This window comes from Phyllobates terribilis, unplaced genomic scaffold (genome assembly GCF_046119375.1).
Source record: "Phyllobates terribilis strain yellow unplaced genomic scaffold, ASM4611937v1 Scaffold_8__6_contigs__length_399053987, whole genome shotgun sequence".
In the NCBI taxonomy this organism is placed as follows: domain Eukaryota; kingdom Metazoa; phylum Chordata; class Amphibia; order Anura; family Dendrobatidae; genus Phyllobates; species Phyllobates terribilis.
This window is the reverse complement of record NW_027362768.1, coordinates 376305577-376317643: the sequence shown is the minus strand read 5'-3', so window position 1 is coordinate 376317643 and position 12067 is coordinate 376305577. Positions and strand designations below refer to the sequence as shown.

The 12067-nt window shown below is 38.6% G+C and overlaps 1 protein-coding gene across 1 annotated transcript; it reads left to right on the top strand.

Moving 5' to 3' along the window:
• The first annotated feature begins 493 nt into the window (after window positions 1–493).
• On the top strand, window positions 494–10177 carry TRH (thyrotropin releasing hormone). Its single transcript, XM_073644992.1, has 3 exons — window positions 494–643; window positions 8231–8431; window positions 9299–10177. Exons 2-3 carry the CDS (start codon window positions 8233–8235, stop codon window positions 9838–9840), a joined length of 741 nt encoding a protein of 246 aa, XP_073501093.1. The 5' UTR covers window positions 494–643; window positions 8231–8232; the 3' UTR covers window positions 9841–10177.
• The last annotated feature ends 1890 nt before the right edge of the window (window positions 10178–12067 follow it).

The following is a 12067-nucleotide window of genomic DNA, read 5'->3' as shown; positions in this document are numbered from 1 at the left end:
AAAACACTGAAAGAATTGACACTGCAGATATAAATCTGCAAGTACAAAATAAGCAACGTGTGCACGAGAATTCAGGAATCTCATTAACTTTGCTGGGACGAGGAAATCCTTCAGGTTTCGGGACAAATCTGCACTGAAAAAACATAATAAAAATGCAACTTGTGCACAAGCCCTAGTGTATTTATAAAAACATGTTTTGTAAAGCAGAGGCCGGGTGGGTTACAGTCTGACATTAGTGGGGGGATTGTGGAAAGTGCTATTGTCCTGCACGTGTAGTGGACACTTGGAGGAAACTTGTAGGTGAGGGAACAGCTATAATCTTGGGGTTTCTAGAAGTAAATCCACATTACACAGTGCAGTCTGCATTCTCAGGGTGCGCACGTTCTTCCCATCTGGAGCAGCAAAGGTTAAAGTTATTTTAAAATCTTTTCTGACATCAAACATATATGTATAATATAAAAAAAAAAAAAAACAAGACGACGAAGACGTACCCCAATGACATCACAGGCATCAACATAATTGGGCCAGGAGGGGTATAAATGAGCAGAGGCTGGAGGAGGCTGCAGAGCACAGAGCAGATCCCAGCCAGAAGCTGCTCCACAAGGAGGTGACAGCCAGCCAGAAGACAGAGCCACACTGCCAGGTAACTGCCTCCCCTCCTGCACCCTCACCGCTGCCCTGCCCGGGATTTATAGGCATTTATAGCCCTAAAGTCTTTACAGAAGAGAAAGAGACTGAATAACTGAGGCTCAGAGATGGCCAAAGAGCAAAGGGGCAAAATAAAGGTATAGATAGATAGATAGATAGATAGATAGATAGATAGATAGATAGATAGATAGATAGATAATAGATAGATAGACTGAAATGTAGCTCAAGTGTCCAAATTTGCATTGGCACTGGACTAAAATTACATAATGCAGAATTTTTTGCCTTTTTTTTACGTTTTTTTGAGGTAGGAATGGCATTTGGCTTCCCCAAGTGTGGGATCATTTTTCATGAGTTCTGCTTCAGCTAGAAGTTTATAGATATTTATTCATTACAGAAAAGGTATTAGATAAATAGAGATAGATAGATAGATAATATATAGATAATAAATAGATAAATGATAGATACTGTAGATGATAGATAGATAATAGATAAATGATAGATAGATGATAGATAGATAATAGATAAATGATAGATAGATGATAGATAGGTAATAGATAGATGATAGATAATAGATAATAGATAGATGATAGATAGATGATAGATAGACAGATATATAGATGATAGATAGATAATAGGTAGATAATAGATAGATAATAAATGATAGAGAATAGATAGATAATAGATAGATGATAGATAATAGATAGATAATAAATGATAGATAGATGATAGATAATAGATATATAGATAGATAGAGATATGCAGATAGCAAGGTAACAGGCAGATACAAAACAGATTGATATGTAGATAGAATGAAAGGATAGATAGATATCAATAGATAGTTTATATTAGAAAATTAGATAAAAACAGATGATTAGATATAGGATGGGTAGATTTATATTGAATTTTGGGCTAGACAGAAAGGTTTCTTAGCTAAAAGAAGATAGATTAAAGGTTAACTTAGATAGATAGATAGAGGGATAGATAGATAGATAGATAGATAGATGATAGATAATAGATAGATAGATAGATAATAGATAGATAATAGATAGATGATAGATAATAGATAGATAGATAATAGATAGATAGATAATAGATAGATAGATAGATAGATAGATAGATAATAGATAGATAGATATATAATAGATAGATAGATAGACAGATAGATAATAGATAGATAATAGATAGATAGATAATAGATAGATATATAATAGATAGATAGATGATAGATAGATAGATGATAGATAGACAGATAGATAATAGATAGATAGATAATAGATAATAGATAGATAGAGATGATGATTTAATAGATAGATATTTAAAAAATAGATAAGAAACAAGTAGAAAGATAAATAGAAATATATATACAAGGATAAAAGCATAGAAGGATTGATAGATTTATAGAAACTTGCAGAGTAGACGGTGATGACTTGCACAGCATTAGTGGCAGAATATTCTTGCTCTTCTCTTTACACTGTATACATCCTGGGGTCACATACTGGGGTCCTCCCATATTTTGGGATCAGTGCACACAGGCAGGATTCACCTGTGCATTTGTATATAGGAAGCTGATGCTGGATTACAACTCTCCTCCTTTCCTAGGACTCATCATGTCTCTATCAGTCACAGTAATATCACTTTTCAGCTGATAACCTGTCTGGGGAGACAGTCGCTGTAGTGCAGCTCCCAGGGCAGAGGGTGTAGATGTTTGGGATCAGTCACATATACGCTGCATGTTTTTCTATAGGGATGCAGCAGAGCTGAGTGGATCTTTCTCCACTTTGCAGTAATGCAGTCGTTTTATTTTCAGTCCTAAGGAAAAGTACAAATTACATTCACTAATTGTGCAAAATGACATATTCAGCTCTGAGCTGGAGGCTTTCCCCCAGAGAGGAGGGTTTGGGCAGGGTTACTTTCTCTTTCCTTCTAGTTTTTCTTAAATGAGGATGGACATGAGAGCAGATCTCCTAACACCTCGATGATAATGGTCATAAACAGAATATGCTGGGGGTTGTAGTTCCACAACAAAATCACTGTGTGTGCGCTCAGGCAAAGACTTGTGCAGGGCTTCAGTTTTTTGCTAATGGATTGATAGACTGTTTATTCCCTGATCTGTGGATGATATCTGATGTAGCAGAGTTCTCAGGACATTAAGGCGCCAAGTCCATGTTTCTTGTCAGATCCATGTAATACAGTAACATCTGCTACATGACAAGCTCAGCTCTGCTACATGTAATATAGTAACATCTGCTACATGACAAGCTCAGCTCTGCTACATGTAATATAGTAACATCTGCTACATGACAAGCTCAGCTCTGCTACATGTAATATAGTAACATCTGCTACATGACAAGCTCAGCTCTGCTACATGTAATATAGTAACATCTGCTACATGACGAGCTCAGCTCTGTTACATGTAATATAGTAACATATGCTCCTGACAAGCTCAGCTCTGCTACATGTAATATAGTAACATCTGCTACATGACAAGCTCAGCTCTGCTACATGTAATATAGTAACATCTGCTACATGACAAGCTCAGCTCTGCTACATGTAATATAGTAACATCTGCTACATGACAAGCTCAGCTCTGCTACATGTAATATAGTAACATCTGCTACATGACGAGCTCAGCTCTGCTACATGTAATATAGTAACATATGCTCCTGACAAGCTCAGCTCTGCTACATGTAATATAGTAACATCTGCTACATGACGAGCTCAGCTCTGCTACATGTAATATAGTAACATCTGCTACATTACAAGCTCAGCTCTGCTACATGTAATATAGTAACATCTGCTACATGACAAGCTCAGCTCTGCTACATGTGATATAGTAACATCTGCTACATGACAAGCACAGCTCTGCTACATGTAATATAGTAACATCTGCTACATGATGAGCTCAGCTCTGCTACATGTGATATAGTAACATCTGCTACATGACAAGCACAGCTCTGCTACATGACAAGCACAGCTCTGCTACATGTAATATAGTAACATCTGCTACATGATGAGCTCAGCTCTGCTACATGTAATATAGTAACATATGCTCCTGACAAGCTCAGCTCTACTACATGTAATATAGTAACATCTGCTCCTGACAAGTTCAGCTCTGCTACATGTAATACAGTAACATCTGCTACATGACAAGCTCACCTCTGCTACATGTAATATAGTAACATCTGCTACATGATGAGCTCAGCTCTGCTACATGTAATATAGTAACATCTGCTACATGACAAGCACAGCTCTGCTACATCTAATATAGTAACATCTGCTACATGATGAGCTCAGCTCTGCTACATGTAATATAGTAACATCTGCTACATGATAAGCTCTGCTCTGCTACATGTAATATAGTAACATCTGCTACATGACAAGCTCAGCTCTGATACATGTAATACAGTAACATCTGCTACATGACAAGCTCAGCTCTGCTACATGTAATATAGTAACATCTGCTACATGATGAGCTCAGCTCTGCTACATGTAATATAGTAACATCTGCTACATGATGAGCTCAGCTCTGCTACATGTAATATAGTAACATATGCTCCTGACAAGCTCAGGTCTGCTACATATAATATAGTAACATCTGCTACATGACAAGCTCAGGTCTGCTACATGTAATAAAGTAACATCTGCTACATGACAAGCTCAGCTCTGCTACATGTAATGTAGTAACATCTGCTACATGGCAAGCACAGCTCTGCTACATGTAATATAGTAACATCTGCTACATGACAAGCTCAGCTCTGCTACATGTAATGTAGTAACATCTGCTCCTGACAAGCTCAGCTCTGCTACATGTAATATAGTAACATCTGCTACATGGCAAGCTCAGCTCTGCTACATGTAATATAGTAACATCTGCTACATGACAAGCTCAGCTCTGCTACATGTAATATAGTAACATCTGCTCCTGACAAGTTCAGCTCTGCTACATGTAATATAGTAACATCTGCTCCTGACAAGCTCAGCTCTGCTACATGTAATATAGTAACATCTGCTCCTGACAAGTTCAGCTCTGCTACATGTAATATAGTAACATCTGCTACATGACAAGCTCAGCTCTGCTACATGTGATATAGTAACATCTGCTACATGACAAGATCAGCTCTGCTACATGTAATATAGTAACATCTGCTACATGACAAGATCAGCTCTGCTACATGTAATATAGTAACATCTGCTACATGACAAGCTCAGCTCTGCTACATGTAATATAGTAACATCTGCTACATGACAAGCTCAGCTCTGCTACATGTAATATAGTAACATCTGCTACATGACGAGCTCAGCTCTGCTACATGTAATATAGTAACATCTGCTACATGACAAGCTCAGCTCTGCTACATGTAATATATTAACATCTACATGATGAGCTCAGCTCTGCTACATGTAATATAGTAACATCTGCTACATGACAAGCTCAGCTCTGCTATATCCCATACATAATATGCTCAGCTAGATCTCATAAACTGACAAAACATTATTGCTAAACATCATTATTTTATGACAATGATAAATTTATTTTGGAAACCTTGAGGGTCGGGGTCAAAGATGGAGGGTCTGATGTGACAATCAGCTGTCAGTAAATCATCTTAAAGTGACAGTAGTGTCTATATGTGCTTGGGATTTTCTCTCTGAGCAGTGGAATAATAACAAGTATGTGACACAATCACAATCTATTCTGGATTTCTTCAAATATTGTTAACCAGACAAACAGGGGCTGGGGGATATGCAGTAACATTAAAAGGGTATTCTCTCACTCGTTCATTATGAGTGGTGGGCATACGATCTGTAGGACTGCCACCAATCCTGAAAATTAATGGGACGGAGAGCTGGTCTCAGGCTGTGTCCTATTCTAATATTTTCCTGCAAAGCCATAGTAAAAGGGAGGCAGTACACCAGCACTGCACTGTATTCATTTTTAGGATCATTGGGGTTCCCATAGATCATACCCCCACCACCCCACTAGTAATAAGGTGATAGCATGTCCATGGCGAAGGTGGTCTATCTATCTATCTATCTATCTATCTATCTATCTATCTATCTATCTATCTATTATCTATCTATTTATCTATCTATCTATCTATTATCTATCTGTCTATCCATTAGCATTACATGGGGGCAATGCGACGGTTTCCCCATGTGCAAAGTCTATGGGTGTGTAACATTGCCCAGATGAGCTTGTCATTGGCTGCTACGCTCTGCATAGGCAGTGACAGATGTAACAAAGCTCTCAGTATAAAAAAATAAGCTTTGTCATCTCAGTGGCTGCCTATGCAGAGTGCAGCAGCCGATGACAAACTCATCTTGACTGCTGTGCTCTGCATAGGCAGCCACCGAGATGACAAACTGAGTAGCTAACAAATGAAGACGGTGTTTAATCATGTGCAATACTGTCTTCATTCATTACTAACGGCTGCTTTTATGTTTTTACACTTTTCCTAAAGGTCCGTATACATCTAATGACCGGCAGCCTTTAGTGACCGCTGATCAGCTACTTGTTTGCTGATCGATACTGTCATGTAATATTTTGTTTACACCAATGTTTCACTATTATGTCGTTCAGTGTGCATAGATTGCCATTGTCCTCGGCAGCGGAAATCCTGTGTACACAGGACAACGTGCTGCTGAGAATGATGATCTTTTGTGCAGATAAAATGATCGTTTCACCCAATGAATGAGCTTTTTGCTTGTTGTTCTTCGGGTGATGAGCAGCCTGTTTAGACTTCATGATCATCAGGAAATGAAGAATTTTGTAGTGTAAGGGCGAGAGATAGAGGGAGGGGTATATAAAATTACTTACAAAAAATTAATAAAAAAAGGTAATAAAGTGTTATAAAATGACATAAAAAATGTAAAAAATGCAAAAAAAATAATACAACAATGTGTAACTTTTTATTTTCGCATTTTTCTTGACGGATTTCAGAAAAAAAGCAGAAAAAATAAGGTCAAAAGCCAAACTATAATTTCATCAGTAAAATGCATGAGCTTGGGAGATAAATACTGGACTGATGGAAAGGGCTCAGGGAGCTAAGGGTACCTGTCTATCTGTCTGTCTATTGTCTATCTGTCTGTATATTGTCTATCTATCTGTCTGTCTATTGTCTATCTATCTGTCTATTGTCTATATCTATCTGTCTATTGTCTATCTGTCTGTCTATTGTCTATCTGTCTGTCTTCCTATCTAGATAGGCATTGGGAGATCCATGATTCCCTGCCAGTTCCCGGCTGCATTGTCTAAGCAGCGATGACTTATGAGCCTTCTGCGTTGCGCTCGTTATAAGCACATTGTCTAATTAGTAGATAATCCATGGTGATACATGCTGAGATACGCCTGATGAATGATTCCACATGTTATCTACACCTATTGATCTATGAAGTGGTTAACAAGAAATCTATACCAATCTCTCACTTCTCCCTTCCATCATCTTTTCTACGTTTCCATACCCGGGCGAGCGTTCAAGCATGTTTACTGTGCTACAACAATTAGAGGGGCTGCAGTCACAACCCTGCTGATAGTTAACTGAAGCAACAAGTTTGTGGGCACACAATTCCCTAAGGGCTTATTCACACCTCAGTATTTGGGCAGTATTTTGCATCAGTGTTTGTAAGTCAAAACCAGGAGTGGAACTTAGAGAAAAAATACAGTTGAAAGATTGACACCTGCTCTGTGTTTTGGAGACACTGCTGCTTTTGCCTTCACAAATACTGATGTGTTGATAAAGCATATCTGTTTAGCTAAGCACCTAAAATGTAAAGGGGAGTCAGTTTTTCCTAAACCAGAAGACTGGCGTAAAGCTGCTAATTAATAATAGTTTTCCCAGAGTTGGGACTGACTTGTGACTGCAATTTCTTTGACTTCTATTGCTAAATTACTGCAAATTACCTGTACGCTCCAACTTTCAGAAATTGTTATAATAATTGTAGCTGCAGTAGAGAGAAGACAACAGTGTTGTTACTGCAGAATGTTATTTGTATATCCTTTTGGGAAGGAATGGTATATACTAATTTGCAGGAGCATCACCAGGTTTATAGGGGCTCTTGGGCAGAGTTGGACCCCTGTCTCCTTTATCCTCCTAAACCCAGCAAAGGTGTTGCCCACCCTTCCAACACCGGAATAACCGCTCAAATTATGGGTTCATGAAAGTGTCTTGGGCCACTTAATATTCTCTTTATATTAAATACAAATCTAAGGAAGATTAGAAAAGTCTTTTTCTGCCAAAGGGGTTAACAACATTCTCATAAAGTTTGATTTTAAAGTTATTGTAATCTGCTTTTTAGGGTGATCTCTTTACAGCGTAAATTACAGAGCATGCTGCTCCCCGGAGACAGGTTCGGGGCTGTGCAGTATATTATTGTGTTGATACGTAATAATTATCCTGTTGTTTTCTGTTTTATACACAAGGCATTGTTCTTTAGTAGATTGTGGCGCTACCTGCAGATTCCAGCACTACATAGCGGTGATAATTATTTGCGCTGTGATGTGTTAACGTGCGGCACTAAGGATGATTTTAGACCTTCGTGGGAACTAAAAAAAAACTAATTTAGTCATCTTTCTTCTGCATTGCAGTTATGTCGTCGTTTGCTTGGTGGTTGCTGCTTTTAGGGGCAGCTTTGTCCCATCTGGTTGTGGCTCAAGAACAACCTCTGCCCGATGAGGAAGACGATGCATCCGAGGACAATGTTGACATCAGTAATGCATTAAAGAAAGCCCAAGGAAATCTAATCCGCAGTCTTATCCGTCGAATTGAAGAGGAGCAGAGTGACAGAGGTAATGATTTCATGTGGGACATTACTTGTCCTGGGGTAGGACTATGTATTGGGGTACTGGTGGCACTGTCCATGGGAAGAACCTATCTACACACTCATCGTAACTATTATAATGGTGGCCTTTTCATAGCAGAGTAGACCTTTCCAGGTATGGACCTTCTTACCATGTCTGTTCATGAAAACAATTTGACTATGGTGGAGCCGTCTACTTTTAAGGTATTTTCATTGTGGTGGCATATACAGTGAGTCTTTATTGTCTAGTGGTAGAAGATCAGGCTTTAATAGATATACTGCAGAATTATCTCACATGGCTACAGTCTATAGGGACCAATGTTCTTCAATTCTATTGCTGCCACAATAAGGCCAACTTTAAGAAAAGTAATGTCTATTCAGATATTAAAGGAGTTCCCATAGACAAACCACCTTTTTCATGAAGGTGGCGTCTTATTAGCTACACTACTACGATATTATCCATGTCATATGATATTACAACTCTAAGGGTCCAATTCATAATTTGCAGGTTTTATTTTTAAATCATTTTTCTTCTTTTGTCTTGTATTCGTTTACATTGTTTTGCACCAAATGTTTCAAAACGGAGCAGCACGCAGGTTTGTGAATTTTGCACAAAATAATAATATTCTTTGTTTTTTTCTTTAACTTATTTTAGTCCAAAAAGTCACATGTTCCACTAAAATGTTGCAAAATTTGCAACAAACATAACAAAAAAAACAATAACCAGGTAAGCGCATAAAACAGACATTAAAAAGTCAAAAACATGCAAAAAAAACCCCACCAAAACAAGACAAAAAAGCACATATGCAATAATGAATCTGGACGTTAATGTATACTATGGCTTTGAATTTTGCAGACGCTGATTCTCCAGGGCTGGAATGGATCTCCAAGAGGCAACATCCAGGTAAAAGAATTCTTGAAGAAGTGGAGAAGAGACAACACCCAGGCAAAAGAGAGGAAGGCGACTGGTATATGGAGCTTTCCAAGAGGCAGCACCCAGGCAGGAGATCAACATTAGGTGATCAGTTTGTAGATAACTCTATTCCTTCTTTCGGTCACATAAATGATGTCTCAAAGAGGCAACACCCAGGCAAAAGAAACCTGGCCTACACCAAGCGCCAACATCCCGGTAAGAGAAGCTGGGATGATGATGAATATGCTGAGATGGGTGACTTCCAAGATGTAGAGAAACGCCAACATCCGGGTAAGAGGTATCTAGAGTCGGAGAATTTTGACTATGTGCCGCCATGTGAAGGACCAGACCCTTTCAACTGCAGTAAGGGCAATATTCTGCTGGAGCTTCTAGATAACGTGAACAGGGGACGGATGGAAGAGAAGAGACAACACCCCGGGAGGAGGTCAACTTGGGAGGCGGAAGTTCCTGTTGTCCAAGAGTAATGGTTCCAAGTTTTTGCTGACCAGTTCAAGTAGCACCTAAATCCACCCCTTCAATTGTGGAGACCAAGTCAACTCTACCTGCAACCATGAATCCAAATGAGCCCCCTCTAAGACCCTCTAATTATAACCGGCACTGTGTCTACAAGGAACCAGCATACGTTCCATCTCAACACAATTTTTGGTGTAAAAAAGTCAAACTTTCCTCCACTCTCTGTCCCTAAACCAACCCACCCAGTCAAAGGCGACATATCGGTGTTAATATCATTCCGTCATTCGACCCCCCCATATAATATTCTTAGTTTTCATGCTGTATTAATACACATTGGGCTTTATTGGATCTTCCTTGTGTTGTGTGTCAGTATAAAAGCAGGTGATGAGCGTCAAGGTATAGCATGGCGTCATACCCAGCCAGACTGGCCATACATGCAGATAAGTATGAGCCTTATTTGTATACATCACCATGACAAATTTTGTACCCGTAGGAGAGCGATATACAGGTTTAAGTCTTGGTGAATTCCCTCTCGGATAAATACAAGATGACCCATCACCCACAGCAGATGTGGGGGTAGTTAGGAGAATATGGGTTACAGCAGTCACGAACGCAACCAGATCTCTGTCCCTGGACCAAACTCTCATATTACAAACAAGGAGGAAACATCAATGGTAGATCACTGTTATTTGCCATCTTGTAGAAATCCTCCATTATTAAGGCTCATTCCCCTCACAGATTAGCTTTAGCCAATGTAAAACAAGCAGAGCTGTAGTGTAAAGCATGGAGGAGGAACATAGCTTGAAAGTTTGGATTTCCATCAAGCTGTGATATAAAAAAAAATCATCACCATGAGTACCCCAATGCCCCATGCTTTATGATAGTAATACATATTTTTTTATTTGGTGAAATGCCGCCTTTATGTTGGGCACTCAACAATGACGCAAAATCCACCTCTTAGATGTGTGAAAGTGCTAAAAAAAATTATATTTACTAAATCATTTATTAGTATTAAAGATTAAATTAATCTTTCCGCTTTATTTGTAATTGTGTAATAATCTCTATAAAAAAAAAAAAGAACAAAATTGTCTTGACTCCATCTTGGATGCCTGAAGCTGACTAGGCCTCATGTATAAACCCAGTGTTGCCTATAGCAACCAATCAGAATCTAGCTTTCATTTCCAAATGTGCTCTGGAAAAATGAAAGCTGAAATCTGATTGGTTGCTATAGACAACACCTCTGCTACTTGTTTACCTTTGTATGTAGACATGAGGCCTACATGAGGCTTTAAGTATTTCTTGATTCATTTCACCCCTGTCACATTGCCTAATACTACATGGGTGGTCTTTAATTGCGGCACAATCTCCTTTCCCTAAAGAGCAAATAACTAATAAAAAGAATAAAAATATCCACCTGACAATCCTCAGTAAATATAAATCCTTGAGTTGTTCTCTTTTGTAATGTTGTGGCAAATACTTTTCAACCATGCTATTCTATCTTCTGTGTCTGAGAAAGCTGAGAGGTGACAACCAACATGGCTGCTGTTATAGCCTTGATGGGGTTCCTACTGAGCTCAGCATTCCCGGATACACGCAGGGCCCGCTCCAGGTCTCGGTGGCCCCTCTTCACTTTCCATTTTCCTCTTCATTGTCCAAGATCTATAACTATTTTATTTTTCGGTTGATTGATATATGTCAGGGCCTGCTTTTTGCAGTACAAGCTCTAGTTTTAATCATTACCATCATGCGGTCCTTTATTACTTTCTGATCTATTTTTATTGCATTTTTTTCCCAAAAAACAGCAATTCTTGCTTTTCCATTTTTTTCTTGCTTAAGCATTCAGCATATGGGATAAACATTATAACGTTTTATTAGTTCAGACAATTACACACAGCAAGACCAAATAAGTTTTTTTTTTCCAGATTTTATTTAAGTTTTGGGAAAAGGGAGGCACTTGATATGAACTTTTTAGATTTTTTTTTTTTTTAACTATTTTTCTTTTTTTATACTTTATTTATTGGTCCAGCTAAGACACTTGAAAGCTGTGATCACTTGATCGCTTCCACAATACACTGCAATACTATAATATTGTAGTGTATTTTAAAATTACCGATCTTCTATGAAGCCACAGGCTGGGCATTGGTGTGCATAATTGGCAGACACAAAGGCTTTCATGGGCCCCACTCGCGGCTGCCATGATAATACCATCGGGGCCCCACAATCATGTTGCAAGGGAGC

Coding starts and splice junctions, on each gene's coding strand:
- TRH (XM_073644992.1), top strand. CDS start 8,233: ATGTCGTCGTTTGCTTGGTGGTTGCTGCTTTTAGGGGCAGCTTTGTCC. Junction 8,432..9,298: donor AGAGGAGCAGAGTGACAGAG/GTAATGATTTCA, acceptor TGAATTTTGCAG/ACGCTGATTCTCCAGGGCTG.